We start from the raw sequence: 27,772 nt of genomic DNA, 5'->3' as shown, positions 1-27,772 counted from the left end.
CACCATTCAATCCTAGTTTTTCTTGTATCATTTGAGCTTAAAGTTCTTGTGCTAGAATTCTTGTGAGATCATTTTATTTGTAAATATTTGAGAGGAATTTTCTCAAGTGAGGGGTATCACTTGAGAGGTTGTTGAAGAGAGGGATATCTCTTGAAGAAGTGTAAAGGGTGCTTGGAGCCAAAAGTCCAAGAGGGTGAATTGGAACCATAATCCAATTGTAAAGAGATTGAAAGCTTGGTTGAAGCTTCAAGATAGTGGAACCCTCACTCGGTTAGGAGGTTGAGGAGAGTGGACGTAGGCAAGGAAGTGTCGAACCACTATAAACTCTCGTGTTTGCACTCTCTCTTCCCTAACTCTTTTAAATTATATGCAATTGTCTTTATTTTGTTTATTATATACTTGCATATAATTATCTCTTATTTTTGCATAGTTTAAATTTGTGAAAAAGAGACCATCGCCCTATTCACCCCCCCCCCCTCCTCCCTCTAGGGTGATTACCATAAGTTGGATTAGCCTCAAATTCCTAACAAATAAAAATAAAAATATGATATCAAATTAAGGGGAAATCAAATTATGTTGTATGTATATCAACAAGGTCGTGTTAAATAGAATTTTGATGATCTTATATCAAATCAAATAGATGTATACTTTAATTTGACCAAAACCATGACCAGATATTTTCTAAGTGACCAATTTCGAAATATAGAACTAGACGGTAAATCGTATTCCTTTGAACATCAATATTTATGTTTCTATGCTGACTCTCTTATACATTGATGGTTATGCAATGGGTTTCGAAACTAAAATTATGATTAATTCTAACATTTGAACTTGAAACCTCATTGTTGATGGATTGATATATAATATCTAGAAAACTCACTTGATTTATTACTAATTAAACTAATCTTGAGAGATCTTAGTTCTTGAACATGATGAACTACCTAAGTTGATTGTTTTTGTGTTTTATGTCTCGATTTCATTATATCATTTGGTTTCTAATTAAGCTAGTTCAATTTTCTAGTTTCCTTGGTATATTTTGTTCTTTTCATTGTACTATTCTAAGGCTTTAAGCCATCAAGTGTTGTCACTAGTGCTCAAGCCCTTCTTTCAGTACTACAAGCACTTTAACTCTGTAAGTTCTATCCAACGCCACTTCAAGCGATTAGACCACTCGAGCACTCTAAGTCATATCTAGTGTTGCTTCCAATGTTCGCGACGCTCAAAGGCTAATTTGTATCAAACGCTCTTACTGGCTATTTAAAGCCATCCCACACGCCATTTGCACCATTTCACCTTCTGATATATATTTTTTTTCTGGATTTGGATCTTCTTCTAGAACCATGAGAATTTCTACTTTGACTTCTCCCACACCTTTCTTGTTTTTCATGCCTCTCTTGTTTTTCATGCCTCTCTTGTTTCTGAGTAACAAGTACTCTAGAAGAAGATTCACATTTTTCCTTTCTAGCCTCTTTATTCAACAAACTATCTTTAACAATCTCCATAATTAGAATCCCATTTGGAGTGGAATTACTAACTGTTACCACCAACGTTTCCCAACTCTCAGGCAAAGAACTAAGAAGTAATGATGCTTGCATCCCATCATCAATGTTCATTTTCATGGCAACCAACTTGTTCACTATACCCTGAAACAAACCGATATGCTCAACTATATTGCTTCCATCTTTGTATTTCAAATCGATAAGTCTTCTAATAAGAATAGTTTTGTTTCCTGATGTTTTCTTCGCAAAAAGGTTTTCAAGTTTTTTCCAAACAATATCAGCTTTGGTTTCATCAGAAATTTGCTCATATAGATTTGTATTCATCTGCCGTCTAATATAAGCAATGGTTTTTCTGTGTTGGACATCTCAATTTCCATCATCCATATTAGATGGTTTTTCTTTCAGTCTAATGGGCTTGTATAAATATTTACAATAGACCAAATCTTCCATCATACGATTCCAAGTGGAATAATTTGATGAGTTCAATTTTATATTATCATTCAATTCATCCATTTGAACACACAAGTAAATAACTCCAAACAGTTGAATGCTTTGATACCAGTTTGTTTGGAAAAACCAAAAGAACAACACAACAAATAATTCTTTTCCCTTCTTTGTGTGCCTAAAATAGGATTTTCATCAAATATCCAACAAGAGCAATAAAATAAATATTAACGAAACCACCACAAGCAATAAAACAATCAAGAGAACACCAAGAATTTCACGTGGAATCCTAATACGGGAAAAAACCATAGGATCGTAATCAAACTTCCACTATCACTAATAATAACAATGGGTTCACAATAATTCTCTCTAGAATAACTAGAGGCTCACAACAACATCAAGAATAGGATTTCTTGGCTAACCAACACCTATATCATCATCTATTAGATAGATTTCAACAAAGAAAAGTCTAAATATCACCAAAGTGGGTTTTTCAAGAAAACACCATAGAAAAGATAAATCAAGATCTAAACCGTTGAATTTGTAGAGCTTATTACAAGGATTCACTACATGAAATTTGAACCAAACGGACAAAGTTTGCCCTTTAATCTTCAATCAAATGCTAAAAAAACCCTAACTTTCTCTCTTTATTTATTTCTTTCTTTTTCTTTTCCACATACTCCTCACATTTTTCCTTTTTCACGTTCTACCACTTTTTTTTTTTTCCTATTTGTTTTTCTTTTGGGCCAAAAGCCCTCCATTGGTCCAACCCACAATGAAAAGCAGACCCAACATCATGTTAGGCGATATGTGGCATTTAATATGCACATCCCCACGTATCACTATATATATTTCTATAATTATTCTTTAATTTTTATTATGTATTATCTTAGTGATATCACAATTCAATGATGGTCCAATGTCTGTCCGATTAGGAAAACCTCGACGATAAAAGGAGAGAATTCATGTTTTTCATGGAGTGAAGCTAGCCCAATGGGGAGGCTCAATTGCATGAAAATCAAGGGCATGTAAAAACAAACATGTCCAACGTGTAAAGGCTTGGTGCAATTGCAGATGGACCACTAGTGGGCAATAAAGAAAAATGGCCATCATAATGCATGCTTAATCATCTCGTTTCTTGAACCAAAAAAAAAAAAAATCTTCTCAAATATGGGTCCGAGTAACTGGGAATCTTGGAAGTGAGGGTTAGTTCTAATTTCTAAATGATTAGTCATTTTAAATGACGAGGCTTACTACATTAACATGACATGTGACTTTTTTTGAGAGGAATATTTTTGAAACACGTCTTTTTGGACTTGTTACATTTAACATGACACGTGACTTTTTTGAGGGGAATATTTTTTAAAGCCCATCTATCTGGACTTGTTACATTTAACTTGACAAGTGACTTTTTTGAGAGGAATATTTTGAAACACATCTTTCTCAACTTGTTATAATCACCGTTCGTATGTCTTTGTGTTTGGGGCGAAGGTATATCCTCCCCGTTTAAGTTCCATCCTTCCTTTCTTCCCATAAAAAGCATATTTTAGATTATGTTTGGTTTTGAAAAATATTATAATTTAAAAAAAAAAAATGATTTTCTCGTGATTTTATTATGAAAAAGATAAAAAAAAATTAAATATAATTAAGATTATTTAAAAATGTATGGATTTTAAAATTATTTAATTTTTATATAATCCAAGAAAATAAATAAAATAAATTTGAAAAAGTATATAAATTTTTTTTATTAACTTTGAATATATATTTTTTTCTTCTAGTTTTTTTTTTTGTTTTCCTTTTCTCCCATTTTCCTTCAATTTTTTTTGAGAGACAAATATAGTCATAAAATTCAACTTCTTTAGATGATATTTTAATACTTTTTTTTATTTTTAAAAATAATAATAATAGTTTTTTTTTATATAAATAATAGAGATTGATCTTTAAAAAATTTAAAATTATTTGCAAAAATACAAGAATTTTTACTATTTTTAAAATTAAAATAAATTTATATATATATATAATTATAGATATATACAGCAATGTATAATTATAGGAGTTATTTTTTAAAAACGGTTATTAAACAAGACATAAATAATCCCAGTAACCAAACACACCCAGTGACCAGGGAAGAAGCCAAATCCCCATTCTCAACAAATTCATTATACGGCAGGCGCGTGGGCAGCACGGCATTTGCACATCATTTAAAACAGCAACCAATCACTATTCAGTCAACCCCTCAAACACAGTCGGTAACGCAAAACAGTCACAGGCCCTTTCCGAACCGTCGACGTAAATGATGTAACCGACCGCAGCTGCACCGGAACAAAACCCAGAGGGTAACGTGTAGTGGGTCCACAGAAAAGGATTATGATGCCGTGGCGATGGGTTCTGATAAACGTGGGCCCACATCCCATAATTTCTCCATTCCAACAAAAATTGGAGTGCTCGCGTTTTGCGCCCTCATTTTCAATTTCCTTTTCCTTAATTTTCATGTTTTCCAAGGCCATGCTTGGTTGCTTCCAAGGCAAATACAGAACTCGTGAAACTAACAGAAACAAACCTTGGGAATAGCCTAAATCTGGAGCCTTAGATAAAATATAGTAATAATAATAACATAGGCAGCTCAGAGTTGTAAGTCCAAAACAGCGCAGAAAAACGTGTAAAAGGCAGAGGCTCGTATGAGACGCCTCGCCTTTTCTCTTCCGGCGACTCCTCCTGAAACTTAGGGTTCCGTACTATCGGCAGATACAACAGAAACTCCTTTTTCTTTTTTCCATTTTTGGAAAAAAGTTTTATAGTGAATTTCGTTCGAAGCTGACGATTACTCATTGATCAAACATCAGATTTTCTTTGGGAATCAATCCGGTGAAGCAGGTGCGTGTTTGATTCCTTTCCGTTCATCTGTTCATGCATTGCTGTTACTTTTGTTTTTCAATTTTTAATTTTTAGTTTTACTTTTTGATTTTCGGCTTGAGTTCAACCGGATTGGTGTTGCAAGAAAATGATGTGATAGTACTCTGTTTTTTATTTGTTGTTTGACTTTCTGGTAGATTCTGATTCTATTTCTCTCTCTCTCTTTTTTTTTTCTTTTTTTGGTGATTTTGGTTTGATAATCTATTGTTTCGTTTGATGCATATTAAGGACTTTTTTTTTTTTCTAATATAGGGTTTGAATTTTGGTTTTTTATGCCATTATCGATTGAATCTTCATCTTACTTTGCCACAAGTATCTTTGAAAATTTTATGTGATTTTGGATATTTGAGAGTTAATTATATATTGAAAATTTCTTATTATTATTATTTACTGTTGCGAAATTTCTGTTGTAGAATTGAGAAATGTTCTACTTTGAACTTTTAATTTCAGTGCATTTGATCTTTGTGAGAATTTGGACCACTCCTGAATCTCTCTTATTTATCAGGGTGGTTTTCTGCAAATTCTCATCTGGTTGGTCTATGATTAAAGATGAGAACATTTGTTCTGTATGTCCGTCAATTTAGATCAGCTTTTCAACATCGACGATACAGCTTCCCGAGTGACTTGTCAAGGAGGCAAAAGGTTTCCGAAAATTGGCAGACGAGTGGTGCTTCCAAGCCCCTTCACAATGCTGGAATTGCTAGATATTTACTCCCCGTGTCTATGGTTACAAGAAATCTGGTCACTGATTCTGCAAAAGTTGCTAATGAAGGTTGTCTTCTGATAATCATCTTCTAGTCTTTTTCAGTTTTTGTTTGTATTTGGTTACACAGAATTGGATATGCTTTGGAATATGATCTCTGGAATTTGAAAATCTAGATTTTACTGTGGAATTGTTTTTCTGCATTTGGGGCATAGAATCAAATATAGAACTGAAAATCAATATTCAATGCCTTGGTATGTTAAGCAGACAAACTGTGGAATTGGAGCCCCTAAGTTCCATTCCAAAGGTCCTAATCTAGTGCAACCAAAGGACATATGAGCTGATTTCAGAGAAATTGATTTTCTCATCTTTGTTGGTTGTGATTGTCATTGGTTCAGTAAAAGAGGTAAGCAGAGCAGGGCCACTTGTGGAGTATGACCGAAGAATTGCTGAGGGTGAACTTGTGGATGGTGATAACTGTCAGGTATGACAAACAAGTTTGATTCTTCTTTGCATACCTGTGTACAAATCCACAGCAGTGAATTGAATCGTTTTGATGCCCTCAACCTGGATGGTTTTTGTAATGAGCACCTTTTGAGTATAACTTGTGAGTTGCACCACCATATGGTTAGACTCAGGATTGGTCTCTGATGCTGTTTAATAACGTACAATGAAATTAGATTCAGGACCGACCCTGTTTCACCAAGAAAACTGAACAAAAGAAATATGAAGTCTCGTTTTCTCTGCTGTTTACAGTTCAGGAAAAGAAAAGAAATAAAACATGACTTTTTTCCCTTCTTGGGAAAAGATCACCTTAACTCAGCCAACTTATTCTACAATACTTAGCTGAATTGACCTTTTTTTTCTCCTTTCTTGCCCACTTTATGTCTTCTGCAGAAGGTATGTGTACTTATTTCTAAATTTACGGCTGAGAGACGAGTGTGTTATTTACTAAATTGGTCCAGACAATTATTTGGATTTGTCTCTCATCCAATTTTTTAATAGAAGAATATTCTGACTGATATTTGCAGGTAGGCACCTTAAGAGAACTTCAGAGACTCTATGATGACCTTGTAATGTCAGCCGATGCCTGCAGTTTGGATCGCTATGAAGCTTCTGAGAAAGCTGGGAGGTAAATACTCCTCTGGCTCCTTATATCTATGCTATCCTGAAGCACATATCTATATCGAAAATCATGTTTATGTTCTTTGTACAGGCTTCTTGATGTTCCATTTTGCATCAGAGTTTTAAAATTTTCTTATAGCTTGTTTCCTATATCATTTTTCCATTTAGTTATCGTTTTGTTTGTCTTCAGGAGTCGGTGGTTGTGGTCCCGCTTCATACCACAATCTTCATATTCACCTGTGAAAGGACTCTATCTTTATGGAGGAGTTGGCACAGGGAAAACTATGTTGATGGACTTGTTCTTCAACCAACTGTAAGTGTACCATGGTGATTTTATTAGCTATAGCATTTTTCTCTAAGAAACTAATTTAAGTATTGACTAGAATTGAGAACCAATCCTAGTAAATGTGAACTATATCTAAGAATGGTTTTTAAGATTTCTATTTGTTAGCTTCATCATCAACTTTGCTTCATCACCATTCGTAGTCTTTTCATTATCTAATACTTGTTTCCACTTTCTCAGGCCAGACAGCTGGAGGAAAAGAAGGATTCATTTTCATGACTTCATGCTGGATGTTCATAGCCGCTTGCAAGTAAGAATACAGATCTATGATGTATACTTCAGTCCAGAGCAATGGAAAATTCTGATTTAAAAGGAAAGTATATTAGACAAAAAATGATTGTTTTGATTAGTTATTATCCATAATGTGTGCTGTTTTTCCAACATGAAGGAAGAGTTCAATGTAAATGGAAAAATTGTTTTGACACAAATGATTATTGTGATTAAGATATTAAAATTGAAGTAGTATTGTACATAATTAGTGATTTTCATTCTTGTACTTCATAAAAAATTTGCAGTATATTATCAGCCAGACCAGAATATTCCTTTGGTCAGTGGGCAATATCCTGGATATGTGATATTTATGGACTTATAGGCTACATTTACCTTATATCACTGACTGGTATTGATTTTGCTTAATTTTGTCTAAGGATCTAGCTTTTCTTTTAGTCATTCACTATTCTCTCTCATTTTTTTCATTAACATTTAATGAAAGACAGCTAGATCTTAGAATTGGGACACAAAATTTTCTATTATGATCATAACACAAACTTTATTATCACTTAGAACCAACTTTGAACATGCTTTTTCTGAACTTACATGGGAATGAAATGCAGACTTTGAATTAAATTTAACTCGTAGTTTTTGTAATTGCAGAGGCACAAGGGTGTAGCAGATCCACTTGAAGTTGTTGCAGGAGAGATATCCGATGAAGCAATTTTGTTATGTCTTGATGAATTCATGGTATACTAGAAATAGATATGCATGTTTGGTGCTTCAGGTTGTCAATCATATTTGATAGTCTTATATTTTTGGGGTCATTTGTTGAATTTCCCTTTTTTGAGTGGTTTTCATAGGTAACTGATGTTGCTGATGCATTGATACTGAACCGTCTTTTCAGACATCTATTCAGCAATGGCTCGGTGAGTAGTTTTAAGTTTTAATATTTTCAGTTATATGACCTTCTATATAATATAAATCTATGAATTTTCTACTGGAAATAAAATTAATTTCTATTTTTGGCTTATACTATTGATTGGAGGCAATTATAGATTCTTGTTTCAACATCAAATCGAGCCCCAGATAAACTGTATGAAGGTGGATTGCAGAGGGATCTTTTTCTCCCCTTCATTTCCACTTTAAAGGTATGTATAATGTTTCCTTACTTAATATGGTGATTAGACAGTCACAAGACCAGTAAGCTTCGGTTGTGTCAAAAGTGGATGTCATTTCACATTTTGTGATAGTTTGACAGGCTCAGCTTGTGAGCTTTAGTTGCATTGGCCCAAAATATGAGAAGTCAATGACAGGAGAAATATATATATATATATTCTCTCTCTCTCTCTCTCTCACACACACACACACACACTTATATATTGAATCCATACTAAGCCTCTTCTGATTTACTTTCAAGCTTATTTGGTTTGAATCAGTCTATTTGTCGCTTTCAGTAATGCCTGAAACTGTGAGGAATCCTTGGTCTGGGTCTGCATGCATGTTGTGTTATATGTGAAGTTAAAGTGTTCAATAACCATATACTCATACTTTTCATCCTCCATGGACCATAATTTCACATTCAGTCAATAAGTGGTTGCTTATTCTTTTTATGTAGGAAAGATGTATAATTCATGAAATTGGTTCGTCAACAGATTATCGGAAAATGACTTCGGTATGAATACTAACCCTTTTAAGTATAAATTTTTTGGAAGTTCACTTCTTCATTCTTAGTTAGTAATTCCTTTTCATTTTTAAATTGCCAGTTCTAATTTTTCATGATTACACTTGAACTACAGGCTGAGCAAGGTTTCTACTTCATTGAGAAAGATGCATCAGGCCTTGTTAAGAAAAAGTTTCAACATTTGATTGGAGAACATACTGCTGTCCCACAAGAGGTGGAAGTTGTCATGGGACGGAAATTGCAGGTATATGCTAAATAAATTTTCTCCTTTGCAGAGGAATATAAAGAGTAGTTACTTAGTCAAATTTTCTTTTCCTTGTCAGGTTCCTTTGGGTGCTAATGGATGTGCATATTTTCCTTTTGAGGATCTCTGCGACAAACCCCTTGGAGCTGCAGATTATTTTGGCCTGTTCAGTAAGTCATTTGTAGTGAAACTCTATTGCACATTAGGATTCATATAGCAGATGCCTGATAGTTGGGTTAAGTTTTGTTGAGATGTATAGATTATTGCATATACAGGAAATGGATGGTTAACTGTCCAAATCCTCTGCAACTTACCGTAGTTTTGAAGTTGCATATGACTGGACTCTTCTGTAGATGTTGTTTGGATTATAATTCTATTTCCAGACTTTTACTCTATTTTCTTCAGTTGTCTGTGCAAATACAAAAAGCTTTGACTTGTTCAGATTTCTTTTTTTTGGTTCTTTTTGGGTTCATTGTTTGTTAGGCTGTACAATATTGTCAGCTTGGCACAGCACATTTCCTAAGTAGAAGCTGCTCAAGTGGTTGGTCCTAAATATCTGCATGCATTCCCAATGTCTAGCAGTCTAAAAAAATTTGAATTTTTTTCTTTTTTGAAAAATTATTGGTGCATAACTTAATGCTTTTATGAATATCTTTTCTTTTTAGAATGAATTCTTAAACACTTTTGATCCTTATCTTTTTGCAGAAAAATTTCATACCCTAGCACTGGAAGGTGTGCCAATTTTTGGGCTCCACAATAGATCAGCAGCATATCGATTTGTCACTTTAGTTGATGTATGTCCAATTCATTCTCAATTTGTTCGACCAGTGCTAATGCTATAATATTAATTCAGCTTTATTAAATTTTAAGTTGATTTACTTAACCATCCTTGAGCATTCAGTTTCCCTTGCACTCTTACAAAAATATTATGGCAACTTCTCCCCTCATTCTCTCTTTCAATTTTGTCTGGCATTTGAGGAAAAATTTGGAGAAATTAATGTCAAAAGACAAGATAGAATAGAGAGACAATGACACTAATTTTTTTTAACGTGGAAAACCTTCAAAAAGATAAAAAACTATGGGCCTCAAGTAATCACACAATCCACTATGAAGAAAAATTAGCTGAATACAAGGTTTTTCCTAACCCAAGCCTTCCATCCTCTCCCGAACCACTTTCCTAGAATCTTCAAGCTTTAGCTACCACCAAGTGACTTGCATGACCTTTTTATTCTTTTTTATTATGGGACATTCAAATGCAAAGTGGCCTTCTCCCTCACATTTAAAACATTCAATTTCCAACTCCTTTTTCACACCTTTTTCTCTTTTCCAATTGAGTTCCTCCATTTTTTACCATCATTTGATTTCTTCTTGGATTTTCTGAATTTCATGTACTACTTAAATTTTCTAACAAACCTTGTAAATTCTCTCTTTGACATTTTCTCATCATCTTCACTTTCGGAACTTAGGGACTCCTCTTTAATTGCATTCAAAGCAACTCCCCTAGCTTTCCTAGGTGATCCAAGGGTCATCTCAAATGTTTGGAGAGAACCTACAGCTTCTTATGCAATTTGCTCGGTGATTGCAAAACTAATTTCCTGTGAAGCTGGCTTGGATATATAATTATGTTTAAAATTTATCAAGTAGTAAAACTTTCTGGAAGCCATTAGAAGTTGTTCGACCTCAAAGTTGGTTCAATTCAGGTCATATATGTGAGCAAGTGTTCTATGCATAGCAAATCAAGAAAATGAGGTGATGCCTTCTTATTGAAAGGTCATGTTTGGTTGTCTCATGAAAATTGAACCACAACTTTGTTTTCAGCATAGAGCCTTTAATGGGCCATTTTTTGTTTTGTGTTTGCATGTGAAAGCAATTATTCTTAGGATTTCGTGGGCATTTTTTTTTTATATATATATATATATTTTTACCATATGATAGCCTGAAATGATAGATGATAATATTTCTAAATATCACTCATGATGTTTATTCTGTTCTTTAACAATCCATGCATTCTGCCGAATTTGGTTTGAACTTCTGCAAAATCTTTGATCTAGTGCTTGTTAATGCCTTTTTACTGAACTATGACCTCTTGGTTATTAGAAAATATTTTTTAATGAATTTTGGACCTTGCATGTCTCTCATACAACTTTCCTGGACTTTCAAATGGGGAAATTGTTTTTTCATGAGAAATTAATCTTAACTTGATGTGTCTCTCTTATTGCAATTACAGGTGATGTACGAGAACAGGGCCAGACTGTTATGCACAGCTGAGGGAAGTCCTCTTCAACTTTTTGAAAGGATTGTGACAATCGCTGATGCCCAAAATATGGCTCCTAGAACCTCATCAAGATCAAGGAAAAATGATGATTTTGACCTTTGTGTGGACAATGAACTGGGATTTGCAAAAGACCGCACTATTAGTAGGTATGATATGCTTTCAAAAAAACTTGTTTCAACATGGCTTAAGAATTTGTTTTACTAAATTGGAATCTCTTTCCTTTCCTTCACCTAATCATACTAGTTTTCACTTTAACCAACAGATCTTTAAATTGGTAGAAAATTTCTCAACAAACACAATGCTTTATAAAGCATTCACCTCTGGCAGTTTCTTTTTCCCCTAACCCGACAAACTTTCTAGCTGTGGTTTTCCCCTTATGAACAATGTTTTCTTTAGTAATGGTACTGCAGAATGGAGCTTCTGAATTTTCATCCTGATTATTATTATTATTAATTTTTTGATAAATAAATTTTCATCCTGATTATCTTCCAATCTTATTAAAATTGTTGACACCAAAGGATTGTTTGGGATAGCTTTTTAGTGCTAGTAGAAATAATTGTTGTTGTGTGATTGATTTTATATTTGGGACTATATTTTAAAAACGGTTTTATTAAATATAGGATAATTTTAGCATTTTTAAAAATTTTATTAAATAAAAATCTCCTTCTGTATCGTATTTTAGGAAGGATCTCTGTACTTTCCAAAACAAAGATAAATCATGTTGGGAAGTATAGACCCTATGTTTGAGAATTCTATTCTAATATTCTTGAAAGTTGTGTTTACCTTTAAGTAGTGCTTTTCGGATTGAAGTTGTTCTCCAAACAAGGCTTAAGAATAAATGAATCAACCTATAGTGTATTGCAGTAGAACACCTTACTCTATTTCTAACGTGTAACACATTGTTACTTATCACTGTTCAATAGATAGAGCATTAAGCAATTATCTTCTACAATCACTCATACTGGTTAGTAGTAGATTTTTGAACTTCAGTGAAGTCCCCTCTAGTTTTAAGAGATGTCTCGAAGCTATAGGGGCCAAAAAAAAAATACTCATAATCCATTCTTTTATTAACCACAACAATAAATGAATGACAATACAAAAAACTTTGTAGAGATGTATAAAAAATGTTCTCTTGTTTTTCTATATAATATTTTAAATTTTATTGTAGGAAGACATTCCCACACATATGTTCTTTAAGGAGAACGACTCACTATCATAAATCATTCATAGGTCCCCTGACTCTATACAAGTGGTTTATCAATCTACTCAAAATTTTTTAAAAAAAAAAAAACCCAACCTCCACATTACATCTACTAGGGCAAGTTCAAGTTGGTTATTATGCTGCTCTCCTCAAGTACTTGGTGCCTTAGCTAGAAGACAAGTGGCAAGGGGCTCTTCTTAATATTCACTTTGGCTTGAGAACAAGTGGCAAGAGAGTCATCTTAATCTTCTTAGAGCTAACAATCATCTTGAAGCTGGCAATCTTCTTGGATCCAACAATCTTACATTTAACAATCTTACAATCTTCTCTTTATGCATTTGGACTCATCTAGACTCTCGGCCTGCAGTCTTGCAATCTTCTCGGTTCTTACACTTTGTGTTTTTAGACTCATGTGCACTCTTGGCTCAATTTGTATTGTGCCTTCTACATTTGCCATTAGCCCCCATGGTTAACCCTTCTCAAAAACCGAAGCTGAAGAGGTGATGTGTTTGGATGCAAAATTTTTTGCTACACTGCACACCTTGATTGCATCAATGGGAGATGACGTCTTTATCATTGATTCCCATAGCGTTAACAACACCAAACTATAGAAGCTGAAATTGGTGAGGTCCGAAATGAAAATCAGGAGTTAAAGCCAGGTAGGGAGGCATTTGGTGGATTTCACTAAAAAAAAGTTGCTGATTCTCAATTTTTTGGCAATTTATCTCTAATTTTCTCGCACCATTGCCAATATTCAGCCCCTCCACAATATCGTGGGAGGTTCCAGGTTCAAGTCCCAATGGGGACAAAAAATTTACCTATCAAAAAAAAAATTCAGCCCCTCCACAATTGTTTTTAAAATAATTATACATGTATCATTATTTCTTTTATATCATTAAACACATTTAAACTACATAGATCATTATTTTAGTATTGAATGTGTTTTCAAGTATTACATATTATTGTCTTATCATACATGTATTTTTTTAATAAAAAAACCTTCAACATGTGTATTATTGTTTGTTTTATTATTTCTTTGAGTTTTTTTTTTAATATTTCTGTGTTTTAATTAATCTTTGTCTCATAGAAATTTTTTTCTGGATTTTCTGTTTCCCTAAAATCCAACCATCGATTTTTCATGAATTTCCAATATTTTCATTCTTGGATGCAACAATAAAAGAATTATAATACAAAAAAACTTACAGAAGGGGAAAAAGAAAAATATTTCAAAGATGTCTCCCTTTTTCTATATAATCTTTTTAAAATATTGAAAAAAAATGGAGACATCTTAGCATCTTTTTTATCCACATCTACAAGTTTTTATGTATTGTAATTATTTTATTGTTACAACTTACATCTGATAAAGAAATGGATTAAGAGAATTTTCTCTTTTCTTTCAAGGACCTCTTCATGGATTAGGAGAATTTTTGCTTTTCTTGCAAAAACCTTTCTGACATGGGACCCTTCTTGTATATGCCCTTTGACTTTTGCAGACATACAAAAGTAACATACATTTTATGAAATGTCACTTGGAGCTCTCTCTCTCTCTCTCTCTCTCTCTGTGTAGAAGTCTCATTATACTACTCACTATGTAGTGCTGGGGAATAATATTTATTCCACAACCAGGGAAGACTTTTTCCTCTTTAACTTCGAATCTTCAAGTTTTGATTTCTTTATAATATTATTAATTTTGATTCCTAAATAAACACAAAACCTCTGCTTATAGGGACTCCTTCTTGTTAAGCTCTCTTTCTTGAAAGGAACCTTTGCTGAAATGGGAACATCAAATCCATCTATTTCAAAGATTAATATTGAGTGTCCTCGTTATTATAAGAACATGCTCTACAAAAGTATGTTATTTTTACATGCTTCTTCTAACTAATTTCATTTATTTTTTCCTCTTTTGTATAAAGATTAAATAATTTGAAAATGCACAAGTTTTTTTTTGATAAATAAACATGAAGTAATATTATCAAAGGCAAACAACCACAAAGCATATAGGATGTATACAAAGTAGTTTGAAGATGCACAAGTTTTTAATTAATTTTAAGTATATATTTGATTTTCTTTTATATTTTCTATAGTAAACTAAACAAGAAAATATCATTTTCTTTAGTATTTATTTTCCATTCCATTCCTTAGTACTTTCCTAGAACCAAACATAGCCTTAAGGTTTCTATTAGAAGATATCTTTGTATTCTCTATTGTTAATTCCCTCTCTCTATCGTTTTAGAGTTGTATGGGAGAATGTTTCTTGCATTTTCTATTTGGCCAAACATTTTATTGTTATAGGACTCTCAGTGCATGTCTCTATTCTTCAAGAGTTTTACAGGTGCAGAAGCATTTGTCTTGCCAACTTTTATTTATAATTCTTCATTAATAGGGGATTTGATCTATTAATAGGGGTTTACATGACTCTATTGAAAGTCTTTTATTCATTATCTCATTATTTAGAGATCTTTCAAATATTAAGATTCATTATTTATATCCTTTTATGGTCTCTATTTTTTGCCTAATTTTTTTTTTTCTGGGCTAAAATAAAATAATAATGGCACCATTATTCATTAAAAAAGAATATACATTAAACTCAAAATGTGTTTAGTAAATCAACTTAATATGACTTAATGATTTTAATTTAGTTTATTAAGTATATCAAGTATATTTGGCAAAATAACTTAAAAGGTGTTTGGTAAATCAATTTAATGAATTAATCAGTTTAGATGAATATAACTTAAAGTCAACTCAAGTCATTAAAAATTAAATATTAAATTTTTACCGAAAGCCCACTTGGTCTAAAATGTGGCTACTAAAAGCTATGATAAAAGCTTGATTTAAAAATTGGCTAACAAAAGCTCGATCTAAAAATTGATTCATAGAAGTTCTAATAAGAGCTTAATCCAAAAATAGGCTAATAAAAGCTCAGTATTGAAATTGACTAAAAGATAACTTAAAAAATAAAAAAATAAAAAATAAAAAAAAGATGCCTCACAAAAAAATAGAAAATAGAAAAACCAAAACAAGACCAAAACATTTTTAAAAACCCAAAAAAATAACAACAAAACTTAAACAGAAAAGATGCCTCACAAAAAATCAAAAAACAAAACTGAAACCAAAAACATTTTATAAAAAATAACTACAACAAAAAAGAAAGCAAAAAACAAACAAAACAAAATGCATTTAAGAAGGCTTAATCAACAAAGAAATTCAAGGCTAGGATATGATAATAATGTCAAGAGTTTAGCTAAGCCCAAATGCACCAAGAGTAAGAGCCTAGAATATTGCAAGATTGTTAGACATAAGAAGATTGTTGGTTCCAAGACAATTGTCAGCTCCAAGAAGACTAAGAAGAGCCTATGAGAAGATTGTCAGTTAGAAGAAGAGTACCTTGCCACCTATTTTCAAGTGAAGTGTCGAGACTCAAGGGGAGTAGTGAAGTAGCCAACTAGGACTCACCCCTAGTAGATGCAATGTGAAATATGGGTCTGTTTATCAAGAAGGTAGATAAGTTCAAATTGACCAAATTCTAACTAAACCACTTGTGCAGTGTCATTTATCCCTATAAAGCGTTAAAGAACAACAGAAAGAAAAGAAGAGAAGCATGAAAATTTATTCCTATAAGAAGATTATAGAAAAAAGGGAGACATTTTGATAATTTTTTTATTCACTTCTACATCTACCAGTTTTTGTATATCGAAATACCTTTATTGTTACAATGGAGTTGAATTAAATAAAGGAATGGATTAGGAAATTTTTTTAGCTCCTAATGAAATCTTTTTTATTCCACAATTTGGAAATCTATTTGAATATAAGATTGAAGACAAGTTTACCAGTTCCATACAAGGGCTCTATGATGTTGATTGCAGACATTCAACAAATTTTGTTTTTCTTGTTGGTTTGGATTTTATAAGCTTTTATCTCCTAGCACAGTCGTGTTTTATAGTTGGTTTAAGAGAAAGGATTAAAACAAAAAACAAAAACAAAAATTGACAGATAGCCTATCATGAAACTTCAAAATTCTGTCGCATTCCAACCCCCTGATGCTTTCCAACCCTACGTCACAATTTCTATTCACAAAATATTGAAGACACAAATTTATGCAGTTACCTCCTTGCTTGTTCATGTTATGGTTCCCAGTGGTGGGGATACATGGGATTTAGGGTCTAATGTTGACTGAAGTAAAAACCCCACATGGTCCCTCAAGTTGATATTCAAAAGCATAAAATTATCTCAAGCCATTGGAAAGAAAGAAAGAAAAAAAGAAAGCGCATTTTCTAAATTAGATATCCGAAACTAATCATAAAATCAGCATTGTTGAATATTTTAAAAATTGAATGAGGTTTGAAGTTCTAAGAATTTTGCAGTCTGAGAGCTTATTACACTCTTGAGGAAAAAGTTCCTACCTCCATTCCTGCTGTTCTGTATGAGTATTTAAATTGAATGTGGTAATTTTTCTTACTGTGACTTACAAATGTGAAGCTACTAATTGATGCAGATTAACCGAGATGAATAGCAAAGAGTACTTAGAGCAACATGCTGCCATGTTAGCAGAGAAGCAGCTCTCTCAGGATGATGGAGATGAGAAAGCCTTACAAGCATGAGACACAGAAAAGAGGTCCAACATCTCATTAAGCCTTGTTGCCCTTAAGTTGTATGACCACATCTCTGAGACCCAGCTGACCTGGTAATTATTTTGGCGCCAAACCAGATACAGATGATAAACATTAGAGCCAATACTTGTTAGTTGAATAAATTATATCCTCTCATTGTAAAGTAATATGCTAATTGAGCAATTATAATAATATATTTATGTCTGTAGAGTGACATTGATTCATCTTCATCGAATAATGCTGCTTAAGTTAAATATAGGTGGATCATTGCATAGCAGAATCTGTTGTGGAATCTGGTTATTGCTTTTTCTGAAGCAGTTTTGATATGTAAACTGAATAAGAGATGCTTGGAATCGAAATTGACAGTTGCTCAATTGAAATGATGAATATGGCAAAACTCGGCGGGAGACAGTTGTGTTGATCTTATGTAGATGATTGTTTGAAATGAGCAAAATTGTTTTTCAAAAAGGAAAATGGTTTATATGCAGCATGGGATAGTTAGTTTCTTTGCCATTATGTTCCTGGAAATGATCCATGTCGTGGGATGGTTATTTTCTTTTTGCTTTTCAAAATTTCAGGGTGGATATACTTGAATGAAATGAATAGTTTGAGTCATTCTGTTGAAGATAGAACCAGAAATCCCCTCATGGCTCCCATGGGGCATGTAATTTTTTGGAAAATATAATTTTGGTAAATAATTGTAATTTATTCATTGTATTTTATTAACAATTAGAAATTTTATTAAGAAAAATATTTTAGCAGGAAATGAGCAATAAAAATAGGGAGAATTATGTCTTTCTGGATTAGGTGTGTGTATACTATGCAAATATCCAAATTAACAAATTAAGTATGGAATAAAATGTATAATATAGTTTAAATAAGTGTTTATCATTTATCTTTTCTAATCATCATCTCTAACGCTCAAGTTTATAAGCCAAAAATGAGTTTTTCGGATTTGTTTCTCGGATTTGTTTCGAGGTAATGATAGAAATTTTAGGATTTTTGTTAAGACGGAGTAAAGGAGATTTGATAGAAATGGAGGGATTTTAGGGTTTTGCAAATGGGATTTGAGGATGTGATGATAGGATAAGAAAGTTTTTACTTGGGGGATAGGAAGAGGAGATTTCAGAGTTTTCATTTGGACAAGATGAATGGATTTTCAACTTGGTAGATTAAGAAGAGATTTTATGATTTTAAAAGTAGGCTTCAAGGAGGTGATGCTAGGATAAGGAGCATTGGCGAAGCCAACATATGCCCAGGTGGTGCAAGTGGCCCACTTAAAAAACCAAATTTCCACTAATCCATTAAGCCACCGAGCCAAAAATTTAAAGGTCAAAAAGGCTTAACCATAGAGCTAATTTTGCATCTTGGAGACACATTGCCCCTCTCGAATTTTTTTTTTCCAATTTTGTCCCCCGCCCTACATTTCTAACTTCGTCAATGATAAGGAGGTTTCCACTTGGGTAGGACGAAAAAGAGATTTCAGAGTTTTCGGCACGAAGGGGGTTCTTAGTTGTACGGGACGAAGAAGAGTAGTTGAGGACGAAGGGGTTTTTACCTGGCTCTTGCTTAGCATTCTCTTGTTGATTTGATTGTCCTATATCATCCTTATTGAGGGCAAAATGGGAAGTTACGGGTGTTTACCATGTCGGGGTTTTTGTGGGGCTGTGTATTAATAATTCATCTCTTAGGTTGCAATGCCCATAAGATGGACCACCAATTTTAAATAAAACCTAGTTTGAGCCTGAAAACATAACTCTCCCTAAAAAATAAAAAGTTGAAAATGGACAAAAGTTAAATAAAATTATATGGATCTTAAAAAATTAAACTTAAATAGTAAATTTGAAATTTTTTTGGGAATCATTAAAAAATATATATATGTATATATAAAAACTCTAATATGTTCACAAAAAACGAAATTTATAATACAATCATTTTTTAAGGTGTTGGTTAAATTAATTTTTTGTTTTCAAAATAAAATAAAAAGTAACTCAAACTTTTACAGAGTTACCTAATAAGATAATGACTTTTAGAAGCTATTTTTTAAAAAAAAATAAAAAATTGAGATATTAAAAACTATTTTACTAATTCAAATTTTTAAATTTTTAGAATTAATTTTCTAAGATATAATTTAAGTACATACTTTTTATATACAAGTTATTATATATTTTCTAATTTTAAAAACAAAAAATAGGAATCTCATTCAACAAGCATCAAACATTTGTTTGAAGACAATTGCTACTTCTGTTTTTTAACTTTTATATAAAATATAAGAATTTTTAGAGGTTTAAAAATGTAATAGTTTTTTAAAAATAATTAAATTTTGAGACATCAAAAAAAAAAAAAAAAAAAAGCTATCATTTTAGCTTTTAATAATTGTGTAAAATTTACTTTTGATACCTTAATTTAAAAAATAAAATCATTAAGAGTATGTGTTTATCATGTGATTTAAAAACAGTTTTTTGTTTTTAATTTTTTTTTTTTAATTCTTAATACCCTTTAACTATTGTGCTCTGAAACAATTTTTTTTTTTTAAATAAAGTTGAATAAACAACCGTTTTTAAAGAATAAGTAAGAGTTGTTTTTACCAAATTTTGAAAATAAAAGTAAAACATATGTTTATTTAGCCATATTTGCTTAAACTTGTTTTTAAAAATTGTTTTGATATTAAAGAATGAAACCAATTTTTAAACAATAAGTTTCAAAAAACATGATCAAACTGCCTAAGTTTCTTAAAATTCTTATATTTTATATAAAAATTGTTATTATTTTCTAATTTTAAAAATAAAAAAATAAGAAATGTATTAAATCCACATTAAATTTTTTATTTTAGCTAATATGTAAATTATATAAAATTGTCTTTAAGTGAAAAATCTCATTTAAGTATACGTAAAGAACAGTTGGAAAAAAAAACATTATAGTTCATTTATTTTGATAAAATCTCCATTAAATGTTCATAATAATTCATTATCCAATTTATAATGACGTGGTTGCATTAAATTAAATGGAAATTAAAATTTGAAAAACATAGAAACTAAAGAAAGAGAGAGCACAAACAGGTGGTGGTCCTATACAATGCCATTGGCCCGGTATAAACGGTGACACCACTGCTTTCCCTCAATACGTTTTTCTCGGAAGTCGTTTCCGTACATTTACCGGCGACTTCTCCGGCCATTTTCCCTTTTCGGCATAATCCGGCCGGCCATCAACCTCTCTGGTACAGCCATTTGCTAGTTTCTTTTCTCTCATTTCTTTCGGAGATGATTCCTGCATTTGTTTTTGTTATTACGTTAATTTTGTGTATGAATGTGAGTGGTTTGGAATTGTTACTCGATCACAGTAATGCGATGATTGTGAATATAGTTTTGAGTCAGCATTTTTATGTGTGTGTGTATTTGAATGAATGCGGGAATTGAAAGGATGTGAGAATTGTGAATTTGAATGCGAGGGCTAATCTAAGAAGGACGGCGATGGAAAATCCCAAAATAAATGAAAATGGTTTTTTTTTTCCCCTCATTCTATCTCTTTTTTCTTTTTATTTTATATTATTTTATTTTATTTTTTCATAGTGAATAAGTTCTCCAAAGGAAAAAAATGGTGTGCCTTGTAATTTTTTCAGAAATATCAGGGGCATTCATGTATTGTAAGTGATTTGGAACTGTCATTGAGAGAGAGAGAGAGAGAGATTTTCTGATATAGCCTCTTAAAAATGTGAGAATTGTGACAGTTAAGCATAAATTTGAGAGAAGAGCTTAATTGGAAAATACCAAATTGGAGGGAAATGGTAAAATTTGGCTAATGAGCTCTCAAAATAACAGAATAGCGGAAACTGTAATTTTTTTGGAAATACGAGGGGTGTTTATGCATGAATCTTGTCAGAGTCCTCACATAGAATGTACCTTTATACATTCCATGGAAAGTATAATTTGGAACCATCAGATATTGGTGTTAACTTATCGACAAATGTTTAAGATCATGTGGTAGTCAAAAGAATATATAACACAGTGAATAGTAAGGATGACATTGATTCACAATGTATATTACTTTCCCAACTTTCAGGTCGTTTGGAATAACTTCATTGGGGTTTAGATGAATATGTTCTTGAAACAGAATGGCAGCAGGTGGTAGCACACAGCAAAGCTTAAGAAGAGCTATTGGAGCTTTGAAGGACTCCACAAAAGTTGGACTAGCAAAAGTTAATAGTGGCTACAAGGTGATTTTACAGCTGAAAACTTAATTCATCATACTCTTAGCTTTCGACAGTACTATAAAGTGACACTTGTATATTCCAGGCGCTGGATATTGCTATTGTTAAGGCCACAAACCATGATGAAGTTTTGGCAAAGGAGAAGCATATAAGAAGTAAGGATTTCTTTTCAATATGCAATTTGGAGACATCTTTCTCTTTGTGTTTTTAGCATAGATGTTTTTTTGGACTGTATCCCCAAGTCTGAGAATTCAAGTTAGCCTCTAATTTGGGGAAAGTCTGTATTTTGTTTGCTTAGTTTGAAAGGTCTTTGACTCAATGAATAATTATAGAACCTAAAAAACAAAAGTTGAATTTATGGTGAAATTGACAGAGATGGGGTACTCAAAATTCTAATCTTTTTGATTTGGAACTTTTTTGATAATCTCTTACATAATTTGTCTCAAATGTTGCCTCTAGTGTGTCAATTTTCTCTGGTTGAGTTTCAAGTAAACTCTTTTAAGTTCTAAAACATTGTTCTTGTTTTTTCAGCTATCTTCAGTGCACTTTCATCCTCAACACCTAGGGCTGATGTTGCTTATTGCATACAAGCTCTTGCTAAGCGTCTTGCCAAAACACAAAATTGGGCTGTAAGCTTCTGAAGACATTGCGACTTTGAAGTACTACTTTCTGATTTTTTTATTGTTTGACTTTATTTTTTAATTTTTTTGAGACATTTCTATTAAAGAAGTGTTATTTGAGTGTCATGGGAACTTAAGAAATATCAGAATCCAGCATGACAAATGCCATTTCCAAATGAAGCTTAAGTTGGTAGATTGATAAACTCATGCTTGCTCGCAAATGCATAAACACCTAGATATATCTACTTTGACATGCTTGTCTTATCAATTTTTTATTGAAATTAATTGGAAATAAATTGATAAAGTGAATTGGTATTCTCCTTCAATTCCATGTAATTATATTTAGCATAAATTTTGTTTTTTTTTCTCAAAGTGGTGAGACTTAATTATGGTAAATCAATGAAGTACTGAATCTGCTCCACTAGAGAAAAAAAAAAATTTGTAATGTGGAAACCTACTAGTCCCACCTCATACAGTTGGGGAAAACTATGGGTGCACAACTTCTCCCTCAAGCACACCACGTGTTAGCAGGAGTGACTATTAAAAAAAAAGACCATTAATTAGCCCTTTTAAGGGTACTAATTACAAATTGAGAAATGATCTCAAAGTAAAGAATCTCTTTCAATTAGATGTTGATACATGCTGTATACTTCCATCACACAAATGAACAACCAATGAAGATTTTTTTTTTTGTTTCCTAGACATTGGAAGAGATTCCATTGATGGTAGATTTTTATAAGAGCAATAGTTGATTCTCCTTCACTCAAACAGCAGGGAAGGCCTTGTGTGAATAATAAATCTATACTAAAATCCTATCATTTTGAGCTCTTTGAGGAACCATAAATATGAATAGTCCAAAGCAATGCCCACTTGCAGTCAAGCCCCAAAGACATAAATTGCTCATCTAGTAAGGACGTTGACCTATAACTAATCAGACCAATCGGCTAAAGGAATTCCACCTACACCTGGCTCTATTTTGGGATTATTAGAGCATATTATTTATTGTGGGTCCAAATTCTAACAACTTAAACTTTTGGGAAAATTGGTAACTCAACATAGTATTAGGGCTCCATTAACTGGGGGTCTCAGTTTCAAGTCCTTCCTCCATCTACTTATTTTTCCAATTATCTACAATCCATCTGGACCTTCTACGACGAGAGTCATGTGTCTGCATGTGAGGAGCAGGGACCATCATTCTTGTGATCACAATTCTTTGTGTCAGTTATGACTTTTCCATTTGCTTATGTAGATATTAATCATTTGAAAAAGGGAAAGTATTGTAGATTTTAGTTTCCTTCTTTTCTAGCTATCTCTTCTTGCTTTGTAATTTTGTGTGACAGATTGATAGATAAAAGGAAAATTATTACGAAATGCTGCAAGGAGGGTGTAACAGAAGTACTCTGGAAGTAGAATGTCACGAGACCAAACAAAGAGAGATCTTAGGCTGTTGCTATCCTTAACCTAAAAATAGAGTCCAACAAGGGCAAGCTCCTTCCACTGACAACTTCTTAGGCCAAACAACTGGAATTTGAGAAATAGGTTTTTAATATTGAGACCAGAAAGTTTTAGGCCTTCAGGAATTCTTCTGTTCTGCTCCTTCTACAAACTAAACCAAAAGGGGCCATTCTTTATACCTTTTTCTGCCTCTTACCAAGGATAGTTATTTGCCTGATGCCTTCTTTGACTAAGAAAAAACCTGGAAAACATGGAAGATAGAGAAAAGAACAGCCCACAGGTTAGGAGCCAGTTTGCAATGAATAATATGATTTGCCAATTCCTCATTCTGATTGCATATGCTGCATTAATTCACCAGGATATTCCCATCAGCTAATGGTAAGGATCTTCTCCCATACAACTCCCCACACAGGACCAAAAAAAAAAAAACACCAAGCTTTGAAGTGGCATGGGAACTCCACATCCCAGTTGACAGGAAAGGGAATCCTCTAGAGAGCTCCTTAAAAAACTTTATACATAAGACTAAAAATGGAAGCTCTGAAATCACCTTGTCCTCCTTATTCTCTCTAACATTTATGGTTGAAATGCTTGACATGACAGCTACTACCAGCTCAAGCTCCTAGTTGTGGAGCATTCTTAGAAACCTTGGGATCCAATGACCTATTCCTCCATCTACATGAAGTTATCTACTGCCACAAACAATCCTTTTTAAGACTCTCAACAGACCACAGGTCATACAATAACTTCATTCTATATTCATTCCTAATGTGATGCAAACATAACAAAAACAAATTATTAAAGATTACTATTGAGGGTATTGTAATTCTTCTTCTCTTGCTCCTTACTGATCCTAGAGCACTAGCTACCCTGTCTTGACTAACTTGCACACCACCACCATCCTTTGCAAACTATATCTATTAGATGCCAACATCTAAAGCCACTCCCATAGCAAAGCCTTAATGGTAGCAAGTAGGCTTCAGATTTCTAGGCGCTCCATTTCCTTTGGAGAGAAAACAGTCAACTATTTGACTAATTGAGCTTTACTTGATTTCATCCTATCCATAAAAATCTCTATGAAGCTTCTCTAAACTATTCAATGTTGGAATTGGCAATACATGGGGAGAGAGTTGAACCCAAAAGGTACTCTTAGCTAGCATAAAACTTCCCTCCCTTAGATACTGTCTCTCCCAAGATGCTAACCTTCTGCCAATTTTCTTGTTGACCGACTTCAAAACTGACATAGCATTAGCTCAAGATCCCAGTGACATGCCCAGATAGTAGGCCCGCCTTTCAACCTGGAATTGAAGCCAAAATGTCCAGATTATCCACAACTGTAACCAATATGAGCTCTCTCTTCTCAGGTTTAACTTTCAACTAAAGAATAACTTCAAAGAACAGGACACACCTAAGGAAACAACAAATGCTCCTCTTTTGCCTCATAAAATAAAAAGGTATCATTACCAAATAAGAAGCAAGAAATTTCAAACCCTTGGTTCTGTCCCCACCTTAAAGTCATGAATAAAGTCGCCCTCTGTCACTGTAGAAATAAATCACAGAGAGATTGGGGAAAGCAGATCCCCTTGCAACCCTGGAAATCTGGAAAAACCTCTGGGACCATAAACCCCTGTAGAAATCCAAATGAAGCCATCCTCACAATTGCTAAAGTGATAGAAGGAAAAAAAAAGCTTCAATCTCCATTGTCTACAACCTTCTTAACTCCCCAACCTCTGGAATTAAGAAAGCCCTATGCCAAAAACTGGCCCTCTCCAATGCTTCTATCACTTTCTTGGAAATATAGTCCATCTTAGTCCTTTGCAAACAAACCAACTCTACTTTCTGGACTTACTATAAGTATTCCACCACTCTTCTTTTGTTCTCATTGCTAAGACAGCTCACATTCAAAGATATAACACTGAGTTCCACGATGGGAGAGACTAGCATAAATAGGTCAAACCTCTCCTTCATCTCCTTCTACTTAGAATTCCTCAATCCCCTTTATTATCATAGCCACCAATGAGGGCAGATGGGGAAATTCCCTCTCTTTATCAAACTTGACACCAAATGCCTTTGTTAAGGTCATTGGAGCAATGTTGCCTCATCTCTTCTCAATAGCTTTGAAAAGGATCATAGCCTCCTCTTCAACACCTTTAGAATGAGACCCGAAGAACAGCCAAACTTGTTCTTATTTAAGAACCTAGCCCTACGTCCCATCCTCAAGCAAATGCTGATTCTGCTATTCACAGACCTAATCTGCTGATCATGGGGCTGCGCCACCGAAACTTGATCCACTTCACAAGGAGATTCAATGGGAGGCATAGCCCGAACCCCTTCAACCCAACTCAACCTTTCCTTTCAAAACAAGCCTCACCATCAGGGCCTCCTGATGCTTCTCCTTTACCTAATCTCCATGGTTTTACAACTTAGTCCCTTTCCACTTCAAAATAGGGAAGCAAAATTTACTCAATCTTGATGACTGACAAACTATCCCTCTCCAATTGCAAAGATGGGCCTAAGAAAATTATGGGGATATCTCCACACCCTCACCTTTCTTTCAATAAATCATTTCTTTTAACTGTATTAGAAACATGAAAATGTTTGCTTTAGGTTGCCTCCTGTATCTGTCTTTCACCATCCTTGCCTTGTTCCCTGCACAGCAAGTCTTCTATCAGTGCTTTGGTCCACATTTCTTTGTTATTCCAATTTTCCATATAGCACCTTTTAACTTGAATCGAGTGACCCATCCATACTGGAAGATAAGGAAAATATAGAATGCTTCTGTTGTGGTAATTTGCTTGTGGTCTTTCTTAGAATTATTATTTTCGTGAATTTAGAATCCATTCTTAGATTTTCATAGTTATGTATTTCATAAGATGAATAATTTAGTTACCTATGTTGGTAATATTTTCTTCTTATCTTTTTCCTTCTTTGATAATTTCATTTGGATAAAAAAAATAGAGGGATATTTAAGGAAATGCATATAACTATACGCTAAACTCAGCATATGGTTACCAGTGGTACCTTTAATTATGTGTCAGCATCCCATTGGCATTGCTTATACAAACATTTATTCCAATGAACTGTAAATCTTGGTATAATTTTTGTGGGCCCTGTGAAGCATTTGATGCATATGCGTTTAGATGGTTAAAATTTTGTTTGGGGATAAGGTCTACTAGGCCAACAGTAGAAACAGTTGGAAGACTTTTTACCACACAAGGAGGCATGAGAGCTAGACGCATAAAACAAAGTGTATGTTCAATGTGTAATTTGTGGTCAAAAGTCTTGATTCTGATATTTTAATCAGGTTGCATTGAAAACTTTAATTGTTATGCATCGGGCAATGAGGGAGATTGATTCTACGTTTCGTGAAGAGTTTATTAATTATAGCCAGAACAGAGCCCTTATGCTGAACCTATCTCATTTCAAGGATGATTCGGGTCCCAATGGTATTCCCTGTTCTTTTAGATTATTTTATTATGGAATATTTGTCACATGAGGAACTAACCTTGGAGAGGTTTCTTGGTGTCTAGCATGGAATTATTCTGCATGGGTTCGTACGTATGCTTTATATCTGGAAGAGCATCTGGAATGTTTCCGTTTGCTGAAATATGACATTCAGACATATCACTCGGTATATGAATTGAACTAACATTTTGCTCTGCAAATTGATTCTGATTGTACTTTTATGTCATTTTACTGATACTTAGCCTAAATTCTGCGTATTCCCTGATACCACATATATAATATATTCACTTTCCTGCTTGTAGAACTTGGCCTATTTGTTTATTTAATGAACTTTATTAAACTTTGCATGACTTAACTTCTTGAAATGGTAATCTCCAGAGTAGAAGGTTGAACGGCTTCTTTGCTTCATTATCTATTGAAAAATGAAAAAGATATCTCAATGAGGCCTTACAAACCAGCTGTTTCACTTAGTATCTGTTTCTAGGAACCTTAGCTCTCAGGAAGAGAGTGAGTAATTGAAACTATTGTAAAGTTTTTTTAAATAAAGAGGAACTTATATTTTTAGCTAGAACTTAAATCTTAAAACAACAAATATTTTTATAAGTGTAATAGTATAAGAAAAACTAATTTTATGTCTGAAAAAATGGCATAGAAAAATCATGGTAGCAGTAATTATTGGATTAGTTGCAAGAGCATATAGAGAGCAGGAGTGGAGAGTGAAAGACCACACACGCATGAGCCTGAACTCTAAAATAATGTATTTTCATACATTTTCATGGT

At 33.2% G+C, this 27,772-nt stretch overlaps 2 protein-coding genes across 7 annotated transcripts in view; both read left to right on the top strand.

Moving 5' to 3' along the window:
• Positions 1–4,433: 4,433 nt before the first annotated feature.
• LOC117925195 (AFG1-like ATPase) lies at positions 4,434–17,631 on the top strand. 3 transcript variants are annotated; one of them, XM_034844124.1, is made up of 15 exons: positions 4,434–4,817; positions 5,362–5,628; positions 5,958–6,043; positions 6,591–6,691; positions 6,875–6,997; positions 7,208–7,277; positions 7,901–7,987; positions 8,101–8,166; positions 8,296–8,388; positions 8,856–8,912; positions 9,037–9,165; positions 9,245–9,335; positions 9,871–9,959; positions 11,393–11,586; positions 14,135–14,689. In XM_034844124.1, the coding sequence occupies exons 2-15, from the start codon at positions 5,406–5,408 to the stop codon at positions 14,160–14,162; spliced, it is 1,437 nt and encodes a 478-aa protein (XP_034700015.1). In that variant the 5' UTR covers positions 4,434–4,817; positions 5,362–5,405; the 3' UTR covers positions 14,163–14,689. The 3 variants fall into 3 exon arrangements, with proteins under 3 accessions (XP_034700015.1, XP_034700016.1, XP_034700014.1); XM_034844123.1 differs by lacking the exon at positions 14,135–14,689 and adding an exon at positions 17,134–17,631 and having other exon boundaries at positions 4,439–4,817; XM_034844125.1 differs by lacking the exons at positions 5,958–6,043; positions 14,135–14,689 and adding an exon at positions 17,134–17,631 and having other exon boundaries at positions 4,438–4,817.
• Positions 17,632–20,329: 2,698 nt separating this feature from the next.
• The window catches only part of LOC117924520 (putative clathrin assembly protein At5g35200), a 22,963-nt gene continuing 15,520 nt past the window's right edge, over positions 20,330–27,772 (top strand). The window contains exons 1-6 of one of the 4 annotated variants that reach the window (XM_034843153.1): positions 20,330–20,465; positions 21,308–21,461; positions 21,541–21,610; positions 21,987–22,084; positions 26,832–26,973; positions 27,058–27,158. In XM_034843153.1, the coding sequence (XP_034699044.1) occupies positions 21,360–21,461; positions 21,541–21,610; positions 21,987–22,084; positions 26,832–26,973; positions 27,058–27,158 (513 nt within the window). In that variant the 5' untranslated portion in view covers positions 20,330–20,465; positions 21,308–21,359. The remainder of the gene's footprint in view (positions 20,466–21,307; positions 21,462–21,540; positions 21,611–21,986; positions 22,085–26,831; positions 26,974–27,057; positions 27,159–27,772) is intronic. The other 3 variants (XM_034843152.1, XM_034843151.1, XM_034843150.1) reach the window with 3 other exon arrangements.

Source organism: Vitis riparia, chromosome 11 (assembly GCF_004353265.1).
Source record: "Vitis riparia cultivar Riparia Gloire de Montpellier isolate 1030 chromosome 11, EGFV_Vit.rip_1.0, whole genome shotgun sequence".
NCBI classification, from domain to species: Eukaryota; Viridiplantae; Streptophyta; class Magnoliopsida; order Vitales; family Vitaceae; genus Vitis; species Vitis riparia.
Note: the sequence above shows the minus strand (reverse complement) of the source record. Positions and strands in the feature narration are given on the sequence as shown.